A 14,336-nucleotide genomic window follows, 5' to 3' on the forward strand; every position below is an offset into this window, starting at 1 on the left:
GTGCCCTGTATAGCTGCATCATTGACCTTATCGATGTGCCCCAAGATTTTCCGCAGAGAAACCGCATTATATGGACGATGGAAGTTAGCCTTCTCTTCAGATAATTGCAGTGGGCACTCCACGAAAGGTCCCTGTCAATAATCACACCCAGAAAGCGATGGTTCTTCTGGTATGAAATATTTTGTCCATTGATGGTAACGGGGTATTGTGTCATGGCTCTGCGAGTAAACGCAACCAATGCACATTTCTCTGTTGAGACGGAAAGACCTTGCTTGGGTAGGTATGTCAGCCGCTGGCAGGCAGCATTCCTAATAGCACTCAGTGTAGAAGCATGTCTGACCAGATTTGCCGTGCCCTCACAGACAGTACGGCGCCAGTATGGTACCCGCATAGTTCAGCAGTGCTTGGGACTGCCGAGCGTTTCAGGAAAAAGAAACTGATCCCCAACTGTGCAAAAAAGAGGTGCAATTGGAAACATCATTGTGATGACCCTCTAATTGCCTCACGGAACTTTCAGCGGGCGTATCAATGGAGCTCTTTCGAGACCCAGCTTGAGTGGTTACTCCTCACAACAATTCATGCTCGCGGTTTCAAGGCAATGCGTGTCGCGAAGGTGCGGAGGTAGCCGACAACCCTTCATTCCAGGCCGGCTTAGCTCCGATAGATATCAGAAGCGCGCGGGCTGGCGACACGTGAAAGCGTGGCGGATGTCGCGGTGATCAGGCGCCTTTGTCGGCGATTTCGTGAGCATTGTCGCACTGACTTGTCTTCGACTGCTTATGCATTATTTCTTACAAATGAGCTCGCACGTGGAAACACGTGCGGTCAGCGAGCGGTTCTTTTTACAGTTCACAGTAGACATGCGAACAGTAGGCCCGTCGTCAAGGAGTCGACGTGTTGCGCGAAAGCCGTTCTATGGGCGACAAAGCTCTGTGTGTGTAGCTCTTAGTCTAGATAATTGTGCGCCGGTGAGCTTGCACATGCCTCTATCACTTTTTATAGTTTTGTGTTATTTACATTCTGGTTTTTGTGTTATTTGGGGAGAGGGCACGAGCCCCCACGTGTACGAAAATGGCATACTTGTGACGTGGTTTTCGATCGACCAAGTGTACTGTCCTATCAGTGGACAAGGAGGCGACGATTCGCCGAGAGTTGTGTAAGGGCGGAGCAACGAGGGTATGAGAAGAAGCCCTGGAGCTCTGGCAAGCGTTCTGAACTGGTCTTGGGGTGCCAGGCACAATCGGCTCGGCCGAATCCTGAAGGATCACTCTACAGAAAACAGTTCATTTCAAAACAGTTATTTTCTTTTTTTTGCAAGGTTCATGTTCGTACATATGTACCTTTTGTACAGTCCGTAAATACAAGTTTTCCTCAACCTACTAGAACATCTCCAGTGCTTCCGCTTAGTCTTCAAGTGACCAGCAAGCCAATCGCCGCTACTGGAATAGTGCAGCCCGTTTCTTCTACCACTTTGCTATACCACCTCGGGTAATGCGTGTCGGGTGCCGAATGGTGAGAGCTGGTTTCTACAAGTACGGAAAGAACCTGAATTTCACTATGATAGTGCATTTTTCTTTTAGACGGTAGAGCTTAACTAGTCAAATCACTTGGCAATGGTATCACCGCCTAATACATACGCTGAAAATTATCAATGTTCTCTCACGAATATTTAGCAATGTAATCACAAACACGTATCTGCTTTCTACATTAGGAGCATGTAGCTTGTCAACACAAAAAAGAGCGCGTCATGCTTCCTGTTTATTTGAAATGTTGCTTTACATCTTCTTTTCATTTATTATTTTAGATAACTTGTACAAAATGCAATGTACGAATAACTAAGATCAGGATTTTTTCTTCTACATGCCCATAGCAACATAATAAAAACGATGATGACGCATGCAGTAGTCGGGGTACTCTGAAACAATTTTGAATGTGGCCTAGAAACACGACTGGAGAAATAACAAATGGCGCTGCCAGAGCAACGCCAATCATTTGACATGTTCATAATCGAATTCAAGCTCTGGTGAGGTTAAAAAAAATTTACCTAAGGTGCAACCCACGCTTTGCATTCTTCGCGCTAAATAGTTAGCGCATGGGGCATGCGGAGTGCGCTACAAACGCGAAGTGATTGCGTACGCAAACGTCTGAGCATCATATTTTGAAATTGTCCTTTATTAGCCTGTTAGTTACGCAGATAAAACCCGAAAAACGCTCTTTTTACCTGTTCGGATCAAAGCGATAGGAGATGAACTTTGGGTCAAACGGAATATCCGGTAGGGTGTTGCAATATTTGACTCGGCATACAAGTTCCGACCTGCGAAAAAAGGTGGTTAAAATACATCGCATCAATAAAAAAAAGCAAAACAAAAGAACAAATGTCATAGGTCAGCGATGCTAGTAGATAAAGCTGCGTGCAGCACAGCGTTACTGTGAGGCAATTGCTTTCGGTCGTACGTAAATTCCGAAGCAGCGCATCTGCAGTTGCGAACAGCAAAACCTAGCACAGGACACCAATGAACGGTACAGAGTTTATCTTTAGCAAAAGTTTCTGGGGCATCTAAGATACACGGTCACTACTTTCCACAAAACGGCGATCTGTCCTAGGACAGTGGTGTTCTAATCATTCAAACTTACAAACGTTCATCAGAACGGCGTTAAGAAACCGATGTGTGTAGTGGGAGTAGCTATTCGTTTAATAGCACAGAAAACGGTTGAAATAATTGAAGTATTTTTAAATGCTTTTGTAACATTTCTTGTCCGGGCTGCAACAAACTTATGCACTGGAAAAGTTATAAAATTAAAATCGACTCGTTTAAACTTCCTCAGAGCGCATTGTGGTGTGGGTTTTCGGTTCCGGTTTTTGAGCAGGCTGGCTGGCCCCAAGGGGTGGTATACATATGTATATACATAAGTATATATATATATATATATATATATATATATATATATATATATATATATATATATATATATATATATATATATATATATATATATATACATATATATGTATACATATATATATATATATATATATATATATATATATATATATTTACATATGTACAACAGTATATATGTAGTTCAGTTCGGACTGTCATGGTGAATGGACGTGTTTTTTTTTGCGCTCCTAATCGACTGCGCAGATAAGTAGTTTTGCATGTTTTGAGCTTGTATTTATAATTATTAAGGCAGCAGTTCAAATCTTTGTAGCACTTATTACAATGTACAGCTTTTTCGGGGGTCCGTCGCCAGGTATTTATCAGTTTGTGCGTGTCTGTGTGGGTTTGATTTTTCGTTTTTTTTTGTTAGGTGTTTTTTTTTCTCTTGCCACACCATTGGGGAGGCGCACGTACCTTGAACACGCAAATTTTTGTAGTAGAGCTTAGACTTTCTTTTTTTCGTAGGGCAGGGCGCGAGTTTTGTAATTATCGAGTTAGGCAAGTCATAGGGACAAATGGTGTCAGAAAGACATGGTCAAAAAGACTGTAAAGAGCTGAGGATGCGGGGTTGGTTCGCAAATATATCGAAGTGTAGAAGTTGATGTAGAAGAGATGACGCGATGTATAGGCAACGTGATGTCGAGGAAAAAATGGAGAAAATGATGGTTGCCCAGAGTTAACTGCAGATGAAAATCACCGAGCTGGAGACTGCGTTGGCGACAGACAAAAGAAAACGAGGGCAATGCGAGAAATGCTGAAGTCCGCTGAGGAAGCACTAGCCAAGGTGAACAAAGGAGCGGCCCGCAGAGAGAACAGCAGGGAATCGGCAACCAGAACGGCAGAGAAGAAAGAGCAAGCAAGTTTGAAAGAAAAAAACACGTTCCGCTGGTTCAATTGTCGCAAGGCCCAGCTTGAGCGAAGTAGTGGTGGGGCTGGGAGGGGACAAAGCAGCTGGCGTCACAGGTGCAAGACCCCCAGGTGCAGGACGCCCCAGCTGAAAAGTCACAGCATGTGATAATCGCCGGGGACTCGAATTTAAATCGATGCACAGAAGCAATCAAAGAGAGAGTAAGAGGTGACAAGAGAGTTGTAGTAGGGGCGTTCCCAGGATGCAAGCTGGAAGCAGTCATGAGGCAAGCGAGCACAAAACTCAAAACTACAGCTGATAAAACTTCGCGATAATTTCAGGCAGTTTAAACGATATCCTAAATGAAGATACACCAGGAGTAGCAAACAAACTGGCGAAAGGTGTCGATGGCATGCGCGCCACTTCTCCTCAGGTACAGGTAGGGATATGCACGATACCGGAGGTAGTGGTGCGTGACAGCAACCTGCAAAGAGCAGTTGTCAACGCGAACCAATAGATTTGGCGCATGAGTCGAGAGAAAGGCTTTGAGGCGGTGGAAATAAACAAAGAGGTGCATGGGTGGGGTGGTTTTCAACGAGAAAGAATTCACTTTGATGGGCGGCTAGGTCATGGGGTGGGTTGGTGACTTGCCGGACGCACAGTAGCTTTTCTTGGGAGGCACGCGGGCCCTTCGGGGGTGAGGGATAGCTAATAACGAGGAAAACAACCAGGGAGACTCTTTGACAGGTGGCATGGACAGATGCGATTCCAAAGTGGCACCAGCATCTAAGATAGGTAGAGTCCAGGGCAGAAATAGACGTAGCCACGAGGGCCGAGCCAATTCAGACACAAGGTATATTAACATGCAGGGCGGCCGGAACAGGCTGAAGTGGGAAGAGATAGATGAACAGATAAGAAAGGAGAAGCCGATGGTATACGTTTTTGTAGAAACACACCTTAGGGACTTGGAACAACCTCCTAAGAATCCGGAAAACGCGTGAGAATATTGAAATGGAACAGGAGGCAGCAGAAAAGGGGTGGTATTGGGGCATTTATTCATAAAATTTCAGACTGGCAAAGGGTCAAGCAGGAGTGCAAGGAACATTTATGGCTGAAGGAGATAGTGGCAGGGCAAACGACACTCCTTGGTTTCGTGTACTTGTGGACAGAAGCAAAGGCTAGAAAGGAAAAACTAGGCAATGGTAGAGTGCATATCAAAAGACATTGAGGAGTTAGGAGGAGAGTGCGAGATAATCACACTAGGAGATATGAATGCGCACATAGAAGATATAGATGGCTATAGTGACCCGAAAGGCAAACTTATCAAGGATATGTGTGAAAGGCATGGTTTCATCATTTGCAACAGTACCGAGAAGTGTGAAGGGTAAATAAAATGGGAGGTGGGAAGGCTGCAGTCGACGATAGATTACGCACTGATGTCATATAGGATGTATGATAAGCTCAGCAGAAAGCACAATGATGAAGGTGGCTCCAGAAGTCTGAGTAGGGATCACAAACGTATCAAGCTAAGTTTTGGAAGAGTAGTGAAAGTGGGGAAGAGACAAGATGAGCAACTACCGAAAATTTTTATTCAGAATGGCATAAAGACATAGCTACTAAACACATTCAGAAAGTTCTCACTGAGAATAATAAAACAGTGTGGACATGCACGAATTTAATTAGACTGTTTGAGCAAGAGCTTTTTAAGGCACGTGACAAGTCACCCCGGAAAGAAGACACAAACGCAAGCGTTGATGGGATGAGGAAGTTAAGAGACCCATAGTAAAATGCCATGAAACCTTTAGGGAACACAGACATGCTAAGCAGTGGGGTGAACCCACAGATGATGTTGAAAGAAAATAGGAAATATTTCTCAGCTGTAAAAGGACTGCATCCCTTTTGATCAATGACAAGATTAGAAGAAAGGGAGCTCAGTGGCTGGCAGAAGTATATAAAAAGATAGAAAGGCAGCTGCGAAATTTAGGAACCATCCAAACTCCCTGAGAAATGAGACGAGCCTAGAGCAGAGTTTTATAAGTAAAGCCCAAGGGGCTAGGCTAGAAGGAGACGAAGCTATTGAATATTTAAGAACAAGGGTAACAGAAAAATTTCAACAAAGAAGTACTTTATGCACCACAATAGACAAGGACGAATCAAGTGCTGCAATGGCTCCATTTTCACAACGAGAGTGGGAAAAGGCTGAGAAAAGGGTTCCTAGTAGTACATGAACAGGCCGAGATGGCATTCCAATTATGCTGATAAAGACACTAGGTCCGAAGTCTAAGCAGGCTTTGAGAGAGGCAGTGAGCAAAATAATAATCACTGGTGAAGTCCCCGATGGATGAAAACTTAGCAGGATGAGCATGATCTATAATGAAAGGGGGACAAAGCTGACATAAACAACTACCGTCCTATAAAAGTGACATCAGTGGTCTACAGGCTGGCGATGCAGATTATAAAGGAAAGACTGCAGGCATTGATGGAGGATGAGAGGGTGCTGGGGGAACTGCAGAATGGGTTTCGGAAATACAGGAGGTTGGAAGACAATCTGTTCTCACTGACGCAGTGCATCGAAATAGCAGAAGAGGAACACTGGCCCCTGTGGCTAGCATTTTTGGATATCAAGGGAGCGTACGATAGCGTGGTTCAAGAGGAATTGTGGGGAATACTGGACACACTAGGCGTGAAAGATGGAGTCACTAATCTTTTAGAAGATATCTCTTAAGGTAACAAGGTAGTTATAAAGTAGAAAAAAGAGGTATCGAAGCCTGCAAGGTAAAACGGGGGCTTAGGGAGGGGTGTCCTCTGCCACCCTTATAATTCATGATGTATTTACATTGATTAGAGGTGAAATTAGAGCAAAGTGGACTGAGCTTCAACCTCTCTTTCGTCAAACAAGGAAAACTCCTTGAACGGACACTACCAGCATTGATGTACGCAAATGACATAGTGCTTATGGCCGACAACAAGGAGGAATTGCAGAGATTGATGAACATCTGTGGTAATGAGGAATATAGGTTAGATTTCAGATTCAGTAAAAAAAATCAGCAGTCACGATTTTCATGACAATGAAGGTAGTTAGCTTAGAATACAGGAGGTCGCACTAGAGATAGCAGATAAATACAAATATCTGGGTGTATGGATAAGCAATGGGACCGAGTATCTGAGGGAACACGAAGTATGCGTGACGACTGAAGGTAGCAGGAATGCAGCGGTGATGAAAAACACAGCACTGTACAATTACAATAAGTATGATGTTATAAGAGGAATATGGAAAGGGGTCATGGTTCCTGGGCTGACGTTCGGCAATGCGGTCTTGTGCATGAGGTCAGAAGTTCAAGCAAGATTAGAAATTAAGCAACGTGGAATAGGTAGGCTTGCCTTAGGAGCTCACGGGAATACACCAAATCAGGGAGTACAAGGTATTAAGGGATGAACATCATTTGAGGGCAGGGAAGCTAGCAGCAAGATAAATTTTGAGAAGTGATTGAGAGAAGTTTGGGGGGGGGGGAGCGTTGGGCTAGGAAAAAATTCAGCTACTTGTACATGTCGATACAAAATGGAGGAAGTGAACCAGAAAATTGACTGGTAAATACTTGGAAAACAGCAGGGGCCAAACCAAAAAACAATTACCGGTTAAGAAGAGGGTGAAGGAAGCTGAGACCGATATGTGGAGAATTGGCATTATTAAGAAGTGCGCACTAGAGATCTATCGAGTTTTAGCAGGAAATCACCAAGGAAAGGATCAAAGATAATACTCGGGGTAGTTCTCTACTGTTTAAGGTCAGGACAGGAGTATTGCGAACCAAGACATATTGGGCCAAATACGAAGGGGTAGACACGGGATGCAGTGCGTGTGGAGAGGAAGAAGAAACTGCCGAACACTTGATAATGTTTTGTAAAGGACTTCACCCTATAGTTCAGGGTGATGGCACAGAGTTTTTCAAAGCACTGGGGTTTAGGGACAGGGCGGGCAAAATTGACTTTAAGCGGGTAGAATTAACTAGAAGGAGATTATCTGATTGGTGGCTAAAGTCGAGGCACAAGTGAAAATTAAACCTTTCACTGCAAAGCACGAATCCTCATCCTCATCATTTAAACGAAAAAATTAAATCTAGTTTTTTGTTTATTAAGTATTACGGCTTGGTGGCGCTAGCCACCGCCCGATCTAAAGGATACAGCCATATCCATCCATCCATCCATCCATCCATCCATCCATCCATCCAACGTCACCGAAGGCGGCGATGCGCTGCGCAGAGACGGGAATCAACCACGTGCGTGGGCAATGTGAAATATTTTGTAGCTCGTGCGTGGCCTCAAATGGTGACCGAGAAAATATGTTAATCAGCTTCTGGAATTAAAGGATGCCTACATAAGCGCGCGACTGAACTGAAATATCGACAGAGTGCCTAAAGTAAGCGCGTGACAGCATTGAAACGCTTTATCGATGTGAAATGGTAGAAGAATTGAACGATCAAATAAGCTGTGAGGCATTGCTTGCAGCACTTTTCACGGGGAACCATCATTTCTTCAAGCACTAATCTGTAAATAAGGCCCAATCATTCGCAACACCAAACTCAGAGATGAGAATCACGAGCGGTATATATCTAGATGAAAACATTTTATTTTCCGCAGACAGGTCATACAACACATTTTCGAGTAGTTATTCACTTACAGCAATGAATTACTATTAATAGGTCGCGCGTCTTTTTTTTTCATTCCCATAAAAAAGTTTATTAGTTCACAAGTGCCCCACAGAACATTGGGCTGCAAGCCTAAGTGACGCGCAGGAGCTTCAGGTACTTCCTCTTTTCACGGGAAGATGCTCGCCCCTTGTGGAGTGTTTTGTGTAAAAACGCAAATCGGGGAGCAGAAAAAACTTGGCTACTTAATCGGTGAGGCTTGGACAAAGTTGTGCGCAGCCCAATGTGACATTTTTTTTCAGCACGAACCAAGCTCCCTCATGCTGTCACCGTAAAGCTTGTTGTAGCTAAACCACTTTGATAAAGTGATTTCAATGACTTTTACAGTGCGAAGAGCTTCTCAGAAAGACCTACCCATAGGCGTCTGCACAAGGGGGGCAAAGGGGGTGGGCGCCCCCCCCCCCCCATCTAGTCACCTGAGAGGGGGCGCTAAATATGCTCAATACGTTTGACTAGACGGCAAGATTAGAAATTAAGCAACGTGGAATAGGTAGGCTTGCCTTAGGAGCTCACGGGAATACGCCAAATCAGGGAGTACAAGGTGATATGGGACGGACATCATTTGAGGGGAGGGAAGCTAGCAGCGAGATAACATTTGAGAAGCGATTGAGAGAAATGGGGAAGGAGCGTTGGGCTAGGAAGGTATTCAGCTACTTGTACATGAAGAATGTCGAAACAAAATAGAGGAAGCGAACCGGAAAATTCACTGGTAAATACTTAGAAAACAGCAGAAGCCAAACCAAAAGGAATAATCGGTTAAGAAGGTGAAGAAAGCTAAGACCGTTATGTGGAGAATCGGCATGATTAAGAAGTTTGCACTAGAGATCTATTGAACTTTGAAGCAGGATATTGCCAAGGAAAGGGTCTATGATAATACCTGGGGTAGTTCTCTATTGTTAGGGGCGAGGACGAGAGTATTGCGAACAAAGACATATCGGGCGAAATACGATGGGGTAGACACCGTATGCAGTGCCTGTGGATAGGAGTAAACTGCCCAACATTAGATAATGTTCTGTAAAGCGCTTCACCCGATAGTTCAGGATGATTGCACAGAGTTTTTCAAAGCACTGGGGCTTAGGGACAGGGAGGGCAAGATAGACTTTAGGCGAGTAGAATTAACTAGAAGGAGGTTATCTGATTGGCGGCTAAAGTGAAGGCACGAGAGAAAATTGAACTCTTCACTGCAAAGTACGAATCCTGAACCTCGGTAATTGAAGAAAAAACTGAATCTAGTTTTTCGTTGATTAAGTATTGTGGTTTGGTGGCGCTAGCCACCGCCTGATCTAAAGGGTTCAGCCATATCCATCCATCCATTAATACTGCAAAGCACCAGTACTACACTTCACTATTTAAAAAAAATGAGATAAAACTAGTTTCTGGTTCACTAAGTATTATGGCTAGGTGGCGTTATCCGCCACCCGATCTAAAGGGTACAGCTATATCAATTCACCGATTTATCCATAGCGATGCTTGTGTCATGTAAAGAAGTTCCTGCTTTGCTACCGGCTGCTGTATACTTCTTGACGGCCGGCGTTTCGGTGCCGTGCCCTATGTTCTCCATGCATCATGTTTGACGCACTCTACTACATTTTGGCGACGAGGATCTTCAATCCACGAGCATCATGTGATAAAGTGGGCATCCATCCTTCTTTATCGTGCTGTCGACTCAGCACCTGTGGAAGCTATCCCACCAATGCTATATATTCTGCTTCAGTTTCACGTGGCGTGGCTCCACACTTATTTCCTCTGCCTCCGGTCTTTCTCGGCAGCAACATGTGCTTCACAGTTCCACCGTCTCCGTTCCTGGAATACCGTTGTGTGCCTCTGATTCCGTGGCAGACTTGGCGTCGCGTCTTGCAAGTGGACGCTGACGCGGTGGCACCAGACGCTACGCCAGACGCAAAGGAGGCGTTGCTACTCAAAGCGCTTGGAGTGGAGATTTTTCAAACTTCTTACAAAGCTGCTCTGTACATAAAACCTTTGCCCAAAAATATGCATCTGATTCACCATACGCAGCGCAGGCAGGCAAAAGCCAGGGCTTTGCACGTTGAGTACGGCGTGTACAAAGCGGCAGTCTATACAGATGTTGCGGAATATAAGGACGAAGACGCTTTTGTGATTGGGGTGGTGGACAGGCGGGGGCGCTTGTCCACCACCAGTCAAAACCCGCTCCTCGGAAACTGCAGAGGAAGCGGCAATAGCGCTAGCTATAACTAATTCGCAGTCAGATTTGATTTTCAGTGAATAAAAGACAGCCATTCGAAATCTGGCAAGGGGCAGAATATCGGCGACCACAGCACGATTTCTGCATGGGGCCACGGGACGAGAAATGAGAGACATAGAAATTGTCTGGGTACCAGCACACTCTGGGAACCCTGGGAACGAGGCGGCTCACCTGAATGCTCGAGGTTTCGTCAGCCGGGTAGGTGAGCCGTCAGTTCCGGGGAGGTCCGCGAGAGATGGGCTGGTGTCCTTTCATGACATAACGAATTATTATAAACTAGAGCGGAGGTTTTATCTGACCCCGTACAAGCGGTTGACTAAGGCGCAGGAATGCGTCTCGAGAAAACTGCAGACGCGATCTTTTCCCAACCCTTACGTGTTGAACAAAATGTACCCGGAGGAGATTAAGCCGCAATGCAAATGGTGTAAGGCTGTGGCAACATATGAAGATGATGATGTTGATGATGATGATGTACCTTCAGCTTTGCTGGCACTCGCCCACAAAGGGGGATCGGCCAAGAACCGGGCGGCAGGATCATCAAGTGTGTTCAGTCAGACATTCAGGTAGTCTCGTAGTTGTAAATAATAACGATAGGCGATAATCTCTTTGTTGCCCTTATGTACTCGCACACAGCAGAGAAAACCTCCCTGTGGCTATAACCTAATGTAATTCCTTCGAAGAATAAAATTAGTTCCACGTTTATTTTTAAACCTAGCTTCTCAATTGGTTCGACCAGGTACCTTTTTCTTTGATAAGCATAACGTTTACAGTATAAAAAAATTGCCCGCAGCTTCCCTCGGGGGAACACTGAGGAGGATGCGGACCATATAATTGGTTAACGGGGTGTTAAAGTGCGACTTACTTGGGTCGATGGCTAAATTGGTTAACGTGGTTGTGAAATGGGGTGTTAAATTGTGACTTACTTGGGTCGATGGCTAAATTGGTTAACGTGGTTGTAGGAGGGGGTGTTAAATGAGTGAACACGTACACACGTATGCGAAAGGGCGGCGCTGGTCGAAGGGAAGTCGATCATTGTGTTTGTGGATTCGTTGGAATTCGTTTCACCGCGACCTTGGACGTCGACGCGCCGTACAAACCAACCGACGAGCGGCAACTGAGCGAGCGAGCGCCGACCTTGAGTATATTGTTACGTGAGTAACGAGACAAAGTATTGCGAATATATTCGAAAAATATATTTGCAAGAGCGGTTGCAGCACTGGCCAGTCTGGCTCCGAGCTCGAGCAGCCAGCGAGCCTCATCTTCTTCGTCGGGCGCACACGCGCATTCGCACTATGGTTTGTGGCAGCCTACAGGTAGCATATAACCCCCGTCGGCAAAGGCGCCGTCTCGGCGCATCTAGATGTCAAGATCATTGGGCGAGTGGTACTGCTTCAGGCGTGCGACGTGTACGATGTCGCTGGCCCTAGGGGTGGATGAAGACGGCGAGGCAGCAGGAGTGATTTCATAAGTGACGGGAGTCACCTCACGAAGCACTCTGTAGGGCCCTGTGTACCGAGAGAGCAGCTTGTCAGACAGGCCAACGTGCCTGGTCGGAGACCACAGCAGAACCAACGAACCGGGCGAAAAGTGCACATCGCGGTGTCGTTGGTCGTACCGACGCCGTTGGTTTGCTTGGGAGGTCAGAAGGCGAGCACGAGCGGTTTCGCGTGCGTGGGCGGCCCGGCTGATGGCGTCCAGAGCATATTGTGAAGTTGGAGCTGCTGGTAACGGAATCGTCGTATCGAGGGGTAATGTGGGTTCGCGGCCGAACAGCAAGAAAAAAGGGGAGTAACCAGCCGTGTCGTGGCGCGAAGAATTGTAGGCAAATGTCACGTATGGTAAAGCGATGTCCCAGTCAGAGTGATCTGAGGAAACGTACTTTGCAAGCATGTCAGTTAGGGTTCGGTTCAGGCGTTCTGTGAGGCCATTTGTTTGCGGATGGTACGACGTAGTGAGCTTGTGGCGTGTTGCACAAGAGCGTAGAATGTCCGCTATGACTTTCGATAGAAATGTGCGGCCTCGGTCCGTGAGCAGCTGGCGTGGAGCACCATGTTGCAAGATCACGTCGTGTAGAAGAAAATCGGCGACGTCAGTGGCGCAACTTGTTGGAAGGGCGCGTGTGATTGCGTAGCGTGTGGCGTAGTCTGTGGCCACAGCTATCCACCTGTTGCCAGCAGAAGACAGAGGAAAAGGGCCGAGTAAGTCCAAGCCGACGCGAAAGAAAGGTTCAGTAGAAATATCGAGTGGTTGAAGGCGCCCAGCCGGAAGCGTCGATGGTGTTTTGCGGCGCTGACATTCCTCACACGCCGCGACGTATCTTCTGACGGACCGTGCCAGACCTGGCCAATAGAAGCGACGGCGAATCCGGTCGTATGTGCGGGACACACCCAGGTGACCGGCAGTAGGAACGTCATGAAGTTCGTGGAGTACAGCCAAGCGGAGGTGTTTGGGTATGGCAAGCAGCAGAGATGGGCCGTCTGGATGGAAGTTATGCCGGTATAATGTGCCATTCTGGAGTACGAACGAGCGATAGGATCGGTTCGATGGGGAGGAGTCGAGGCGCTCAATGATAGCTCGTAGGGCTGCATCACGGCGTTGCTCGTCGGCTATGTGGTTCAGTTGAGAAACGGAGCACACGCAGGCGTCGTTGTCAGGTATGGTGGCCGATGGGTCAACTGGATAGCGAGAAAGGCAATCGGCGTCCTGGTGCAGGCGTCCAGACTTGTATATCACAGAAAAGGTGTATTCTTGCAGTCGCAGAGCCCAGCGACCAAGTCGACCTGTAGGATCTCTTAAGGATGAAAGCCAGCAGAGCGCGTGGTGGTCGGTGACGACGGAAAAGTGAGTGCCATATAAATATGGACGGAATTTTGATACCGCCCAGACAAGAGCAAGGCATTCTCGCTCTGTGATCGAATAGTTACGCTCTGCAGGTGTAAGGAGGCGGCTAGCATACGCGATAACGCGGTCGTGTCCCTGTTGGCATTGGGCGAGAACGGCTCCGATACCGTGACCACTGGCATCAGTTCGGACCTCAGTTCGGGCAGATGGGTCAAAGTGGGCGAGGATAGGGGGCGTCGTCAAAAGTGTTATGAGGTGAGAGAAGGCGGCAGCTTGAGTGGACCCCCACGAAAATGGAACGCCTTTCTTCAAAAGATCGGTAAGTGGTTGGGCGATTGCCGCAAAATCTTTCACGAACCGCCTAAAGTAGGAGCAAAGTCCCACAAAGCTCCGGACATCTTTGGCGGATTGGGGTACTGGGAAATTCGTGACGGCACGAATTTTCTCAGGGTCCGGTCTCACACCAGAAGCATCGACAAGGTGGCCCAGCACGGTAATCTGTCGGCGGCCGAAGTGACACTTCGAGGAGTTCAACTGGAGGCCAGCTTTGCGGAAGACGTCGAGAATGGCCGACAGACGCTCAAGGTGGGTCTCAAACGTAGGTGCAAATACGAGGACGTCGTCTAGGTAACACAGGCATGTTGACCATTTGAACCCGTGTAGCAGAGAGTCCATCATACGTTCGAACGTGGCGGGGGCATTGCATAGGCCGAAGGGCATAACCTTGAATTGGTATAGGCCATCTGGAGTGATGAAGGCGGTCTTTTCTTGGTCTTTCT

General features: G+C 46.7%; 1 protein-coding gene across 1 annotated transcript in view; it reads right to left on the reverse strand.

Moving 5' to 3' along the window:
- Window positions 1-14,336, reverse strand: part of LOC119186652 (uncharacterized) — a 150,364-nt gene that overhangs the window by 26,650 nt on the left and 109,378 nt on the right. Inside the window, exons 3-4 of the mRNA XM_075893223.1 lie at window positions 3,278-3,356; window positions 2,222-2,319 (exon numbers count right to left, since the gene is read on the reverse strand). Of these exons, the coding sequence (XP_075749338.1) occupies window positions 2,222-2,319; window positions 3,278-3,356 (177 nt within the window). The remainder of the gene's footprint in view (window positions 1-2,221; window positions 2,320-3,277; window positions 3,357-14,336) is intronic.

The sequence above is a fragment of the Rhipicephalus microplus genome, chromosome 4 (genome assembly GCF_043290135.1).
Source record: "Rhipicephalus microplus isolate Deutch F79 chromosome 4, USDA_Rmic, whole genome shotgun sequence".
NCBI classification, from domain to species: domain Eukaryota; kingdom Metazoa; phylum Arthropoda; class Arachnida; order Ixodida; family Ixodidae; genus Rhipicephalus; species Rhipicephalus microplus.